Below are 16,460 nucleotides of genomic sequence, written 5' to 3'. Positions count from 1 at the left end.
CTTTCCTGCTTTCTTTTGGATTGATATATAATCTTTTGGAATATATTTTATTTTCTATACTGGCTTCTTAGTCATATTTTAAAACATTTTTTTTTATTGAGATGGAGTCTCACTCTGTCACCTAGGTTGGAGTGCAGTGGTGCAATCTCAGCTCACTGCAACCTCCACCTCCTGGGTTCAAGTGACTTTCCAGCCTTAGCCTCCCAAGTAGCTGGGATTACAGGCATGTGCCACCACGCCCGACTAATTTTTGTATTTTTAGTAGAGACGGGGTTTCACCATGTTGGCCAGGCGGGTCTTGAACTCTTGACCTCAGGTGATCCACCCGCTTCAGCCTCCCAAAGTGCTGGGATTACAGGTGTAAGCCACTGCGCCTGGCCTTTAAAACAATGTTTAATGGTTGCTCCAGAGCTAAAAATAAATCCTTATCAACATTTATTAAATGTTAATATTTTATCACTTCCCACTTGACAATGGATGCTTTCTGGTCCCTACCTCACACTTAATAATAACCTTGCTTTAGCATCACTTCATTTGTCTGTCCACTCCATCTTTTGTGCTTTTGTTGTCATATCTTTTATTTCTACATACATAAGAACATCTACCTTAGAATGTTATTATATGTGTTATAAACTGTCAGTTGTCTTTTAAGAAATCGAAGAAAAAACCCTCCAAATATATATTTTGCATTTCCCTAGGTATTGACCATTTCTAGAGCTCCTCTTTTCTTCTTGCAGACTGAAGTTCCCATCTGGTATCATTTCCCTTCAGACTGAAGAAGATGTATTAACATGTTGTGCAGTAATGTAAATCTGCTGATAATGAATGCTCTCAGGTTCTTTTATATGAAAATGTCTATTTCACTCTCAGTTTTAAAGGACATTTTCAGTGGATAAAGAATTTTAGATGAACCGTTTCCTTTTCTTTCAGCACTTTACAGATAGCTTCCATTATTTCCTAGGTGAAGCCAGAACTCTAGGACAGCCATTGTTATTGCTGTCCCTCTCTCTGTAATATGTATTTTTTCTCCCTGACTGCTTTAAGCTTTTCTCTTTATCTTTGTTTTTTGGCAGTTTGAAAATGAAACGATGCCTGATGTGTATAGGCATAGTTTTCTTTTTATTTTTCCTGCTTGAAGTTTTCCAAGTTTCTTGGATCTATAGTTGTTTTTTTTTTTTTAATCCAATTAGGAAAATGTCAGTAATTATTTTTTCAAATACAGCCACATCTCCACTGATTGCACTTCACTTTATTGTGCATTGCAGATACTGCACTTTTAAAAATAAATTGAAGGTTTGTGACAACCCTATGCTGAACAAGTCTATTAGCAGCATTTTTCCAACAACATGTGCTTACTTTGTATCTCTGTGTCACATTTTGGTAATTCATATTTGAACATTTTCCATTATTTTTATTTTTCATAAAGATGGAGTCTGGCTGTGTTTCCCAGGCTGGTCTTGAACTCCTGACTTCAAGCAATTCTCCTGTCTTGGTCTCTCAAAGTGTTGGGATTATGGGCATGAGCCACCTTGCCTGGTTGTTTCATTATTTTGATATGTTATGACGATCTGTGATCAGTGACTTTGGATGTTGATATAGCTTGGCTTTGCGTCCCCACCCAAATCTCATCTTCAATTGTAAACCCCACACGTCAAGGGAGAGACCTGGTGGGAGGTGATTGGATCATGGGGGTGATTTCCCCCATGCTGTTCTCATGATAGTGAGTGAGTTCTCAGGAGATCTGATGGTTTTATAAGGGCTCTTCCCATTTGCCCACCACTGTCTCTCTCCTGCCACCGTGTGAGATGTGCCTCTTCCCCTTTTGTCATGATTGTAAGTCTCCTGAGGCCTCCCCAGCTCTGTGGACCTGTGAGTTAATTAAACCTCTTTTCTTTAGAAATTACCCAGTCTTGGGTATGCTTTATAGCAGTGTGAAAACGGACTAATACAGATGTTACTATTGTAATTGTTTTGGGGTGCTATGAACTGTGCCATACAAGATGGTGAACTTAATCAGTAAATATTGTGTGTGTTTTGATTGCTCCACTGCCTGCCTATTCCCTCATCTCTATCCCTCTCCTCGGGCCTCCCTATTCCTTGAGACACAACAACATTGAAATTAGGCAAATAACCCTATAATGGCATGTAAGTTAAAATGAAAGGAAGCATCACATGGCTCTCACTTTAAGTCAAAATCTAGAAATGATTAAGCTTAGTGAGGAAGACATGTCAAAACCTGAGATAGACAGAAAGCTAGGCCTCTTGCACCAAACATTTAGCCAAATTAAGAATGCAAAGGAAAAGTTCTTAAAGGAAATTAAAAGAGCTACTCCAGTGAACTCACAAATAATAATAATTATATAAGAATTATTGCTGATATGGATAAAGCTTTAGTGGCCTGGATAGAAAATCAAATGAGCTATAGCATTCCCTTAAGCCAAAGCCTAATCCAGAACAAGGATCTAACTCTCTTGAATTCTATGAATGCTGAAGAAGTAAGGAAACTGCAGAAGAAAAGTCTGAAGCCAGCAGATGTTGGTTCATAACGTTTAAGTAAAGAAGCTGTCTCCATAACATAAAAATACAAGGTGAAGAATCAGGTGCTGAGTAGATGCTGCAGTAAGTTATCCAAAAGATCTAGCTAAGATAATTGTTAAAGGTAGCTACACAAACAACAGATTTTCAATGCAGATAAACCAGCTTTCTATTGGAAGAAGATGTCATTTAGAACTTTCATAGCTAGAGAAGAGAAACCAATGCCTGGCTTCAAAGTTTCAAAGGACAGGCTGGCTCTTGTTCGGGGATAGTGCACCTGGTGACTTTCAGTTGGTGCCAATGCTAAATCTACTCTGCCTATGCTCTAGAAATGGAACAACAAATCCTGGATGACAGCACATCTGCTTTCTGATTACAGTGTGGCTTACTGAATATTTTAAGCCCACTGTTGAGACCTACTGCTCAGAAAATAGATTCCTTGCTGGGCGCGGTGGCTCAAGCCTGTAATCCCAGCACTTTGGGAGGCCGAGACGGGCAGATCACGAGGTCAGGAGATCGAGACCATCCTGGCTAACACGGTGAAACCCTGTTTCTACTAAAAAATACAAAAAACTAGCCGGGTGAGGTGGCGGGCGCCTGTAGTCCCAGCTACTCGGGAGGCTGAGGCAGGAGAATGGCGTGAACCCGGGAGGCGGAGCTTGTAGTAAGCTGAGATCTGGCCACTGCGCTCCAGCCTGGGTGACACAGCGAGACTCCGTCTCAAAACAAACAAACAAAAAAAGAAAACAGATTCCTTTCAAAATATTGCTCCTCTTTGATAATGCACCTGGACACCCAGGAGCTCTGACGGAATTGTACAGGAGATGAATGTTGTTTTCATGCCTGCTAACACAACATCTGTTTTGCAGCCCATAGATGAAGGAATCATTTTGACTTTCAAGTCTTGTTATTTAAGAAATACATTTCATAGGGTAATAGTTGCCATAGATAATGATTCTTCTGATGGGTCTGGGCAAGGTAAACTGAAAACCTTCTGGAAAGGATTTGCCATTCTAGATGCCATTAAGAACATCTGTGATTCACTGGGGAAGGTCAGACCCTCACGTATGCCTTTAGTAACTTGAAAAGTAGAGGAAGTAACTGTAGATGTAGTAGAAATAGCAAGAGAACTAGAATTAGAGGTGGAGCTTGAAGATATGACTGAATTGCTACAATCTCATTATAAAACTTGAATGAATGTTGAGTTGCTTCTTATGGATGAGCAAAGGAAGTGATTTCTCAAGATGGGATTTACTCATGGCGAAGATGCCATGAACATTGTTGAAATGACAACAAAGGATTTAGAATATTCATAAACTTAATTTATAAAGCAGCAGTGGGATTTGAGAGGACTGACTCCGATTTTGAAAGAAGTTATATTGTGGGTAAAATGCTTTCAAACAGCATCACATGTTACAGAGTAATTTTTCATGAAAGGAAGAGTTAAATTTATATGGCAAATTTCATTGTTGTCTAATTTTAGGAAATTGCCACAGTCACCCCCACCTTCAGTAATCACCACCCTGATCAGTCAGCAGTCATCAACATCGAAATTAGGCAAGAGCCTCCATCAGCATAAAGATTATGACTCACTGAAGGCTCAGATGATCACTAGGATTTATTTAGCAAAGAAGTAATTTATAATTCAGGTATATACATTACTTTTAAAGACCTAATGTTATTGTACACTTAATAGACTACAGTATAGTGTAAACATAACTTTTATAAGTACCAGGAAACAAAAAAAAATTGTGACTCACTTTACTGTAATATTAGCTTTGTCATGGTGGCCTGGAACTGAACCCACAGTATTTCTGAGTTATGTCTGTAATTTAATTTTCTGCCTCATTCACATTCTCTATCATTTTTGTCTTCCTAGAGAATGTTACATTATGTTTAGAACAGTTGCTGTGAAGTCTTTGCCTGCTAAATCCAACATCTGACCCATCTTGGAGTCAGTTTCCATTGACTGCTTTTTATTCTTGACTATGGATCTCATTTTTCTCCTTCTCCACAGGTCTAGTAATTTTTGTTTGTGTACTGGACAATGCTGATGATCATTGCAGAGATTCTGGATTCTGTTGTCTTCCTTTTAACAGTGTTGATTTTGTTCTAAGAGGTAGCTGAATCACTGATTTAAATTTGTGTGGGTTTGGTTTTGTGCTTTGTTAGAGCACATCTGTATAAAGCTCAAGGTATTTATCAGGACCTTCTGACTTGCTGGGATGCAATCTCCAGATTTTGTCCTCCCTGTAGAACTTGTATGTGCTCAGTTTTAGGCTTTTTTAAAGGGCTAACAAAGAGAAGGCCTTATGAATGGCCCTTTCTCCTAAGCCTTTCTTCTGGCTTTTCTAGTATTTTAGCTGGGTTTTCAGGATTTTAATGAGGTATTAATGCAATCTGTTTCCTCTGGCTGGACCAGACTTCCAGTGTTCCCCAGCACTGATTAACACATAGTATTGCTATTCCTTTATCAACCAAATAGCAGCTGTTCCCTAGTAAATCTCATGTTGTCTCACCCTGCACATGTGCAGTCCAACTCTTAGCCAAGGATAGTGAGGGTTCGAACCCCCATGCTGTCTTCTGACCTGTCCTCTTTACTCATGCACTGGTCCTTTCCCTCTGGTGTCCTACCCTGTAGAGACCAGCCTTTTTGACTGCCCCAAACTCTTGATTTCTGCCTCCTCAGCTCTTTGGGGGTTGCTGTGCTTTGCGTGGACTCTAGCTCACTGAACTGTAGTCAGGAAATTGTCCTTAGGCAGAGAACCAGGATAATCGTGGGGATTCATGTTATGAGTTTTCCTTCCCTTTGGAGAACTGCAGTATTGTGCTGCCTGTTGTCCAATGCCTGAGAAAAGTTGCCTCAGAGATTTGGTTGAGTTTTATGTGTTTTTTTTTTTAATAGTGGGAGGAGTATAAAATGGATTATTATAATCATTATAACCAGAAGCAGAAATGCTTTCTATTCTTTAAAAAATGTTATTATTTTAGGCCGGGCGCGGTGGCTCAAGCCTGTAATCCCAGCACTTTGGGAGGCCGAGACAGGCGGATCACGAGGTCAGGAGATCGAGACCATCCTGGCTAACACGGTGAAACCCCATCTCTACTAAAAAAATACAAAAAACTAGCTGGGCGAGGTGGTGGGCGCCTGTAGTCCCAGCTACTCGGGAGGCTGAGGCAGGAGAATGGCGTGAACCCGGGAGGCGGAGCTTGCAGTGAGCTGAGATCGCGCCACTGCACTCCAGCCTGGGCGACAGAGCGAGACTCTGTCTTAACAAAAAACAAAAAAAACAAAAAAAAAATGTTATTATTTTAAATTTCAATATGTATTACTGTAAGAAGACTGGTGATCTGGGTTCACTCTGTCATTTTTACTCCAAAGTCTTTTCACTTCTATTTTGACACATATCTTTACTTATTTTTTGTTTACATCTACAGTTTATGAATATCTCTATTCTCTTCCTACTCTTCTCTCTGAATGAGAAAACTTCTCTTATTTCCCCCATTCCCTCAGAATGAGGAAATGTTTCTCATTGCCTTATTTTATTCTTCCCCTTGCTATTTCCTATGTTCAGGTCATATGAAATATTTATGTTAGATTGTCTTTCAGCAATTATTTAAAATTACCTATCAATTTAATTTTGATTCTTTGCTTATTATATCCTTGTACTTTCCTCTTTGAGTCACTTTTTTTTTTTTTTGAGGCAAGGTCTCACTCTGTTGCCCAGAATGGAGTGCAGTGGTGTGATCTTGGCTCACTGCAACCTCTGCCTCCCGGGTTCAAGCAATTCTCCTGCCTCAGCCTCTTGAGTAGCTGGGACTACAGGCATGTATCACCATGCTGAGCCAATTTTTGTATTTTTAGTAGAGATGGGGTTTCACTATGTTGGCTAGGCTGGTCTTGAACTCCTAACCTCAAGTGATCCATCCACCTCAGCCTCCCAAAGTGTTGGAATTACAGGCATGAGCCACTGCACATGGTTCACTTACTTATTTTTTAAGCTTTGTTAATTCAAAAACTTTTAATTTTGTATTTATTTTCAGATGGAGTTTGTACATATGGGTGGTTTATTATTATTATTTTTTGAGACATAGTTTTGTTCTGTTGCCCAGGTGGAGTGTAGTGGTGTCATCTCGGCTCACTGCAACCTCAATCTCCTGGGCTCAATCAGTCCTCCTACCTCAGCCTCCTGAGTAGCTGGGACTATAGGCACGTGCCAGCCCACCTTGGCCTCCCAAAGTGTTGGGATTACAGGTGTGAGCCACTGTGCCTGGCCCTAGGTCAGTTACTTTGAGTCCTTGTATGTCCAAGTTTTGGGGTCATAAGAGTTTTGTCTGGAAAAAGAGTTCTAGATTGACAATCATTCTCACTCAGACATTTGGATAGCTTATTCCATTATCTTCTTGTATTTAGTGTTGCCACAAGAAGTCTCATGTTACCATGATTATTAGTTCCTTTTATTTCCTCTAGAATCATCTAGGACTTTCTCTTTCATCCCAGTTTTCTGAAACTTTGCTCTAATGGATTTAGATGTGAGTAGTTTTACATTCATCCTGTTTGGCAACTTGATGGACCTGTTCAATTAGAAGACTCGATCTTCTTAAAAAGCCCTGGAAATATTTCTTCAGTTATTTTGTTGAAAATTTTCTTCCCTCTAGTATCTTGTTTCTCTTTCAGGTGCTCCTATTACATATATTAGAACTTCTTGATTTATACATTGTCTCATACTTCCTTTCATTCTTTTTTTGAAACAGCTTTATTGAGATATAACCCACATACCATACAAACCCTCATTTAAAGTGTTCTATTTAGTGGTTTGTAATATATTCACAAGGCAGCATAGCCATCACCACAATAAACTTTAGAACATTTTCATAATCCCTAAAACCCTATAACCATTAAGTCACTCCCCTTTACCCCAACCCATCCCCTCCAGCCCTCAGTACCACGAATCGACTTTCTATCTCTGTAGATTTGCTTATTCTTCAAATTTCATCTACCTGGAGTCACACAATATGTGAATGGCTTCTTTCACCTACATTTCAAAGCATACATTCACTTACATATCAAATCACACATTCACTTACATTTCAAATCACACATTCACTTACATTTCAAAGCACACATTCACTTACATTTCTTTTTTTTTTTTTTTTTTTTTGAGACGGAGTCTCGCTCTGTCGCCCAGGCTGGAGTGCAGTGGCCGGATCTCAGCTCACTGCAAGCTCCGCCTCCCGGGTTCACGCCATTCTCCTGCCTCAGCCTCCCGAGTAGCTGGGACTACAGGCGCCCGCCACCTCGCCCGGCTCGTTTTTTGTATTTTTTTTAGTAGAGACGGGGTTTCACCGTGTTAGCCAGGATGTTCTCGATCTCCTGACCTCGTGATCCGCCCGTCTCGGCCTCCCAAAGTGCTGGGATTACAGGCTTGAGCCACCGCGCCCGGCCTAACCACCGCGCCCGGCCTCACTTACATTTCAAATCACACATTCACTTACATTTCAAATCATACATTCACTTACATTTCAAATCATACATTCACTTACATTTCAAATCATATATTTGCTACTGGCTTCTTTCACTTAGCATAACGTTTTATAGCAGGTATCAATATTTTATTTCCATTTCTTTTTATTGCCAAATTCCACTCTATTTATACACTTACTAGTTCATGAAAATTTGGGTTGTCTCTACCTTTTGGCTCTTATAAATAATGCTGCTATGAATATCTGTGTATAGATTTTTGTGTGCACATATGTCTTCATTTCTCTAGGGTATTACCTAGGAGTTAAACTGGCGAATCATATGGTAACTCTGTGTTTAAGCATTTGAGGAAGCGCCAGACTCTTTTCCAGGGCAGCTGCACCATGTTATGCTTCCACCAGCAGTTTATGAGGGTCCCAGGTTCTCCACATCCTTGCTGGTGCTTGTTATTATTTCATTTTGTTCCATTTCTTTGTCCTCAAGGGCTAGTAATATCTGGTGATATTACTCAGTTCCATCTTCTAAGTTATTAGTAATCCCCATTATAAAGTCCATCCCTCCTGTATGGTTTTCTAAATATTCTACTTTTCATTTCTAGAGCCTCTAATTGATTCTTTGTCACAATAGCTTCTCCTTATTTCATGGGTATGATTTTCTCCCTTTGGGGATATAAATAATATCCACTTAAAGTTTTCTGTTTGCTTTAATAACTCATTCTTTTCAGAGGTTCTGATTTATTGAGCAGGTGTTTCTATTTTATGGTAACTTTTTTTAGATGTTTCGTGATTTCTTGATTTTGAGGTTCTCTTAAAATCTTGTCTGTCTGTGAATGCTGATCTGATTAGATGTGATTGGAGCAGCCTACTCAGTTATTGTAGAAAAGGAGATCTCACACTGCTGGATGCATCTTGCCAGTATCTCTCTCTCTCTTTCTCTCTCTCTCTCTCTGTGTGTGTTCCTACTTTCTTTTTTTTTGTTTTTGTTTTTTAACTTTAAAATGTTTCCCCCGGTGATTCCATCCCACATCATAGCTCCAAATACTACCTACAAATGAAAAATTTCCAAATGTTATCTTCAATCCTGGCCTCTCCCATGAGCTACAGATCCACACATGCTCCTTTTCTTCAAAACACTTACCTCATTTTGTAATTATACACCCATAGTGCAATTATTTGAGTAATGCCCATCTCTCTTCACTAGACTGTGTGTTCTGTGAGAACAGAGATTGTGCCTATTCAGGTCACTGACGTGTTACCAGCAATCAGTATAGTACATGGCATATGTGCTCCATAGATACTCGTTAAACCACTGAATGGATGAGGTGAAACAACTCATGAATGAGAGACCCTGTGATGTCTTGGAGCAGTGAGCATGGGTGGCCATCTTTACTTGCTAACACCAGGATCAAACTCAGGGTCAAACCTCCTGAGTTCCAGGGTGGTGCCTTTGCCATGTAGATACCTTTGCAGTGTACGTTCCCTCCTTGTGGGAAAAGAAGTTCAGCTTATAGTCTTTCTTAGAGCCAGATAGTACATCAATGTAATCAAGGCCCTTCATAGTGATGCTTAGGTCCGGTTTCTCTGGTTTTAGTATTTCCACGATGACCCGGAATCTGGGGCAGCATAGGAGAAGACAAGACGGGAGACGAAATGAGATCATTAACCCAAAGGAAAGAAGGAAAAGTGCCAGCTGTACTCTTGATTTTATGGGTAGTGCATGGGTCCAGGGTTCTAGTCTTTACCCTGTCACTAACAATAATGGGAACTGCCATTTACTGGCCACCTATTATGTGCCAGGGACTGACTAAGTGGCCTGTGTGTAACAGGCATTAATCCTTGCAGTATTCATAGGAGGTATTAATACATATCACTATCATCTCCATGTCACTAAATAGAGGCCAAGAGAAGGAAGAAAAGAGAAGGAAGATAAGATGCTTCAAGAGAAGGAAGATAAGATGACTGGTTACTGGCAGAACCAGGATTCAAATTTAGGTCAGGCCTTTACCCACTATGCTAAGCAGGAAGCCTTCAGTACACTGTGCCTCGTCTCCCAGTTCCTTCTCTGTAAAAGAAGGGGACCATGCTTGTTGGCCTTGAGCTCTCCTGGTGCCTGATTTCCACTCTGCTCCTACTGCAAGGATAAGATCCAAGGACTTGCTTCTCTGGCCAGTGGCTTAGGTGATAAGACAGAATACTCAGTAATAACAGTGATGATTATCATTATGATAAAAACAGCTAACATTTATCGAATGCTTATTTTGTGCCAGGCATTGTTCTAGGAGACTTACAAGTAACTAACAGCACAGAAAAAGAATCTCGCTAGAGGCTTAGTGTTCAGGAAATGCCTGGTCACATCAGGGAACTCTGTCTCTGACTCCTCGAGCCCCTCAACATCCTCTAGAGGCCCTAAGTAGGGGAAGGACCAGGCTAGATGGTGAAAGTCCTCCTTCCGTCTCCCCACCCAGACCCCTAACCCCATCCCCTTACCTCTGGGGCTTGTTCAGCCAGTTGGTGATCGGCAGAAGTTCAGTGTAGGGGGTCTTACATGGCACTTCACGGTAGATACTGGCTACAGCTTTGGGGAGCTCAGAAGTCCCATGCAGAGCATACAGCCAGCCAGTCCCATCCGGGAGGGGGAAGAAGAGGGTGCCCTAAGGAGAAGAAGGATGTGATCAGAATGACACACAGCGTTCTTTATTAGGTACCTATCAGGCATGTAGAGACCCAGGATTAATGGAGGATAATGGAGGCCCTGGAAAGAAACATAATACTTTGGAAGGCATCTTGGTGATATATTTCAGGAGACAGAAAAATGTTCATATGTATCTGAGCCAGGAATACCATCCCAGAGAGCTTATTGAAGAAAAATCCCTCCAAAGAAAAAAGTTATGTGTATATATAAGAACCAGTTATAATGTTGATGAAAATTTGTAGATAAACATTCAACAAATGGAAATGTAAAACAAATTGTGGAACTTTCATTCAGTGAAATATTGGGCAGTTATTAAAAATAATTATCACAAAGACCACATAATTAAATAGAAAAATGCTAGTGCTATACTGTAAAGTGAAAACAAACTGAATGTACAATTTGGTATGTGATGATGACAGATATGGCTGTATCTGAATAAGGATTGGTAGTGAAGATAGAAGAAAAAAGTTCATTTTTTAATAGGGTGGAAGATTATGGCCACTCTTCTTTTTCTCATTTTGTTACAGTCACCATTATGTTATTTATGCAATTAAGTGAAACATTAATTACTTGATGCTTGGTCTGGACTCCATTTCAGAACCAAGCCCCTGACTCTACGAGAATCCCCTCTACATTAAAAAAAAAAAAAAGAAAAAGAAAAAAGGAAGCCAAAGCTTGATAATCTGCACAATTCCTCACTATTCCAACATAATCTAGATGCTCCCCATCTAACATCCTCTGAGCTCTCAGCTTCCAAAATGTCTTTTTTTTTTTGAGACAGAGTCTCACTCTGTTGCCCAGGCTAGAGTGCAGTGGTGCGATCTTGACTCACTGCAACCTCTGCCTCCTGGGTTCAAGCAATTCTCCTGCCTCAGCCTTCCAAGTAGCTGGGATTACAGTTGTGTGCCACCATGCCTGGCTAATTTTTGTATTTTTAGTAGAGATGGGGTTTCCCCATGTTGGCCAGGCTGGTCTTGAACTCCTGACCTCAGGCGATCCACCCTCCTCAGCCTCCCAAAGTGCTGGGATTACAGGCATGAGACATCGTGCCTGGCCCCAAAGTGTCTTTTAACCTCATTCACACAGTACCACCTTCAACTATGCCAGGAAATCAATGGGGGTCAGGGGACCTCAACCTACCTGGTGCTTGCGGTTTTCCAAGTTCATGGTGCGGGGCCTGTAGGTAATCTCGTAGGGCTTGTTTTGCTGGTGGGCCTCCAGGGTGATGAACTCAGGCCCCTCCCAGTGCTCACCCTCAAAGATGGGGTGCAGATTCCAGGTCTGGTTGGTGCGGTTTGACAGCAGAATGGTCTGCGTGTGCTTGGAGCGCACCTGGCATGTGAAATTCACCACCTGGAAGAAAGCAGGCACCTCATCTTCCATGGCACTTCCCCCTGGTCTGTCTCTAGGGCCAGAGGTACAGAATGTGCGCTGGGGAAGACTGACTTTAAGAGTGCTTTCCATCATGAGTTTCAATGGGTCCATTTCTTTTTCTTTCATTCACTCAACACCTACTTACGGGTACCTTCTATGTGCTAGGCACTGTTCTTGGTGGTGGAGATGTAGCAATGAACAAAATAACAAAAATCTCTGCCCTTGAGCTGAGATTCCAGTGCGGGGAGACAGACACACAAGTGGAATGCAGAGCGTGCAGGATAGAAATAAGTGCCAAGGGAAAGACAAAGCAGAGGGGGTGCCAGATTGGGAGTGGGTTGGAGTTTTTACACAGTGTGATCAGGAAGGGCCTAACTGAGCATATGTATTTGATTAAAGACCAAGAAGGATGAAGCAGGGGAGACCTGGGGAAGGGCCTGAGTCAGCCTGAATGTAACTGGCAAAGGAAATGCCACTTACAAAGCTCCTGGTTTTGATAAAAGGCAAGGAGGCCAGTGTGACAAATGTGAAGTGAGTGAGGGGGAGACAAAGTGGCAGGGGACAGCACACAGGGCCTTGGAGTTGTGGCAGAGACTTTTTTTTTTTAATTGAAAAAAGAGGACTTATGAGTGTTTTGAGTAGAGTGACCTGATCTGATCTATGCTCTAACAGAATGGCTCTAGATGCTTAGAAGTGACAGAGGAAGACAGATTAACTAGAAGACACTTGCAATAGGCCAGGTGGGGATCGACAGTGGCTTGGGTGGCACTGGTAGCACTGGGGATGGTAGAAAGTGGGTATATTCTGGTTGTACTTGGAAGAGCCAATAACATTTACTGTTGTATGGTATCTTGGGTGCAAGTGGAAGAAGGTTCAAGAATGACACCCAAGTTTTTAGTCTGAGCAATGAGCAGAATGGAGATGCTCTTTACTGATGGGGTTTGACTGTGGGAGGAGCAGGTTTCAGGGAGAGATCAGGAGCTCAGGTTTCATACATGTTAAATTTGACATGCCTATTAGTCAAGCAGGAAGTAGAATTTACAAATCTGGGGTTCAAGGGAAGAGTCCAGGCTGGAGATAAAGATTTGGGAGTTATCAGTATAGCAATTTCATTTTTGTCATTACTGTTGTTGTTTTGTAGAGGTGGGGTCTCACTATGTTGCCCAGGCTGGTCGTGAACTCCTGGGCTCAAGCGATCCTCCTGCCTCGGCCTCCCAAAGTGCTGGGATTACAGGCACGAGCTACTGTGTCCAGCCTAACAGTGTTTTTTTTAAGGCCAAGAAACTGGCTGAAATCAACAAGAAATGATTGTATGTAGAAGAAAGAAGGAATCTAAGGACTAGTTCTTGACTGACAAACTCCAGTGTTAAAAGAATCAGAAGGCCAGGCTTGGTGGCTCATGCTTGTAATCCCAGCACTTTGGGAGGCCAAGGTGAGTGGATCGCCTGAGGTCAGGAGTTCGAGACCAACCTGGCCAACATGGCGAAACTCTGTCTCTACTAAGAATACCAAAATTAGCTAGGTGTGGTGGTGGGGGCCCATAATTCCAGCTACTTAGGAGCTGAGGCAGGAGAATCGCTTGAGCCTGGGAGGCAGAGGTTGCAGTGAGCTGAGATCATGCCACTGCACTCCATCGCGGGCGACAGAGTGAGACTCTGTCTCAGAAAAACAAAAAACAAAAAACAAACAGAAGATGAGAAGGAGAAGCCGGTGAGTAGGAAGAAACCTAGGAGAGAGTGGTGTGCTGGAGCCAAGTGAAGGAAGTGTTTGCAGGCGGAGGAACGGGTTTATGGTGTCAAATGCTCCCCATAGTTCAAGAAAGAACTGGCCATTGAATTTAACAATGTGAACAGTGTGGTATTGGCATAAAGATGGTCAAATAGATCAATGGATGAGAACAGAACCCACATATATATGATCAATTGATTGTAATTTACAATCAATGACAAAGGTGCCAAGGCAATTCAGTAGAGAAATGAGTCTTTCAACAAGTGGTACTGGAACAATTGGACATCCATGTACAAAATTTCTTTTGATCCATATCTTGCACTATATACAGAAATTAACTCTGAATAGACTGAAGACCTAAACACAAAACTTACGTTCGGAGTATACAAAGAGCTCTCGAAACTTTAATAAGAAGACCAATGACCTAATTAAAAATAAACAGAAGATTTGAACAGACACTTCAACTAAGATAATACAGGGCTGGCAAATAAGTGCTAGAAAAGTTGCTTAACATCATTAGTCATTAGGAAAATAAAGCCTCCATGAGAGACCCTACATACCAATTAGAATAGCTGAAATTAAAAAAACTGACTATCAACTATTGACAAGGATGTGAAGTAAGTGGAGATGTCAGACATTGCTGGTGGCATTGGACACAAAGCCAAAAGGACACAACTACTTTGGAACAGAGTTTGGCAGTTTCTTACCAAGGTAAACATATGCCTACCACATGACCCAGCCATTCCACAACTGGGTCTTTATCCAAGAGAAATGAAAGCATATGTTCCTGCTGAGACTTATAAATACAAGCTCATAGCATACTGTATGATTCCACTCATATAACATTATTTAACAAAATTACAGACAGGGAGATTGGGTGTCATTTCTCCCATAAGCAGTGTTGCCAGGTAACACAGCTGACGGTTCAGTTAGGTTTCCAGTAACAAGGCTAGCAGAGGGATACACCAAGGCCTTTTTTTTTTAAAACCACAGAAAAGGAGAAAGGTGTTAATGCTTTACTCATAGATCTTGGAATTTGACCTAGCCAGTGATGTCAAAGCAGGCTTCCTTGAGAATGTAATGCTTCAGATGAGAGCTGAAGAATGGAAAGGAATAAACCAAATGAAGAGGGGAGAATGAATATTCCAGCAGTGGAAACGATGTATTCGCAGGCCTTGTGGAGGGAGGGGGCAGGCCTGCATGTTTGAAGGAGGCCCGGCTGAGTTCACTTGCTGGGGTCACTCCTGCCACGGGGCCACCCCGGGCAGCACCTACTAACCTCTTTTATTGCAGGTGGTCCCACGCAGACTCCAGACAGGGTTAGGCTCAGAGGACTGCCTCCCTGGATGAAGCAGAGAATGTTTTTACAAAGGCTCTCCTTTCCCACCTCGGTGGGATGGTAGGTCACTTCGAAAGAAACCTCCATGCCTGAGGTAATATAGCCTTCTTCTGGGCTAATGGAGAAATGAGGCTCAAATTTTTTGACGTCCCATTTAAACCTTTTCCAAGACAAAAGAAGACAAGAAAGAGAGTTTATGGATGTTGTAAGGGTGTCCTCAATGCTACTGAGAACAAGAAACTCTGCCTGGCCTGTGAGGTTCACCTCCCTTGTCTATCCTAGGACCTCGAAGGAGATATATCTGCCGGACAGAGCAGAAGCACTGGGGAAGGTGGGCCAAGGTCACTCCCTGGGTAGGTGGACTTCACTCCCTTGCAGAGCTGAGCCAAGGTCAGGAAGTGGCTGCATCTTACGATCCGCGAGTGACACATCGGGGAACGTAGGTATCAGCACGCATACACATGTGTCGTGTACGTAAGGTCACACAGCTAGGAAGTGGCTGGGCTAGAATAGAAACCTTCTGGGACTGTGGCCTTAACTGTCCCCTGCACTGCCTCTTGGTTCAGATCCTGGATGGTGGCGACAATCCCTTCCTGTGAGAGTTGCCTCTCTTCTGGGTGGCACTGGTATCCCATGGCCCTGTGTGGTCCTCCCTCTGTGGCTGGGCACTCGCTTATCTGTGAAATGCGTTGGTAGCAGTCTTGGTCTCATAGAACTGTAGTTGGATTATGATGTGTGCCATGTCAAGGCATGAAACAGGCATTGAGAAAATATCTTCTGTTATCTCAATTGTAGTAATCATAGTAGCAGCAATCACCCCAGTGAGGCCACTGCCGTCACATCTTGAGGGAAGCAGGGGGATGTAGAAGGGAGAGGACAGAAGTAAAAAGCGACTGCTCTTGCAGAACAAGTCCAGGGCAGGTATAGGGACAGGGGCCTTTGCTGCAGCCTTAGGGTGGGAGGTGCTGCTCCCCTACCTTGCACCCACGTCGCCTGTGTTCAACATGAGGATGCGACGCGTGGCTTGTGTCTGATACACCACAGGTCCGAAGGGAATATGTTCCTGGTCCAGCGAGATCTCCAGGGCCTGGCAGCAGCCGCTAAGGAGGAAGAGGGGGCGCAGGAGCCCCATGCATTCCATGAACACTTCCTCAGAGAAGGGAGGGACACGCTTCTTCGGGGCAAAGCTGACTTCCAGTTTGCAGACTTCTCTGGGCTTCAGTGTGATGTTGTGGAAGGGCACCAAGGTGAGGACCTGAATAAAACAGCACCCAGAGTCAGCAGCTGAGGGTGGGAGGCCCCTAAGGCCTT

The 16,460-nt window shown here is 42.5% G+C and overlaps 1 protein-coding gene across 1 annotated transcript in view; it reads right to left on the bottom strand.

Annotated features, from left to right (window-relative positions):
• The window catches only part of HYDIN (HYDIN, axonemal central pair apparatus protein), a 434,530-nt gene that overhangs the window by 13,569 nt on the left and 404,501 nt on the right, over positions 1 to 16,460 (bottom strand). The window contains exons 80-84 of the mRNA XM_011962106.1: positions 16,127 to 16,404; positions 15,090 to 15,309; positions 11,849 to 12,061; positions 10,504 to 10,667; positions 9,479 to 9,629 (exon numbers count right to left, since the gene is read on the bottom strand). Coding sequence (XP_011817496.1) covers positions 9,479 to 9,629; positions 10,504 to 10,667; positions 11,849 to 12,061; positions 15,090 to 15,309; positions 16,127 to 16,404 — 1,026 coding nt within the window. The remainder of the gene's footprint in view (positions 1 to 9,478; positions 9,630 to 10,503; positions 10,668 to 11,848; positions 12,062 to 15,089; positions 15,310 to 16,126; positions 16,405 to 16,460) is intronic.

This window comes from Colobus angolensis, unplaced genomic scaffold (genome assembly GCF_000951035.1).
Source record: "Colobus angolensis palliatus isolate OR3802 unplaced genomic scaffold, Cang.pa_1.0 Scaffold116, whole genome shotgun sequence".
NCBI lineage: Eukaryota > Metazoa > Chordata > Mammalia > Primates > Cercopithecidae > Colobus > Colobus angolensis.
The sequence above is the reverse complement of the archived record's forward strand: the minus strand, read 5'-3'. Positions and strand labels throughout refer to the sequence as shown.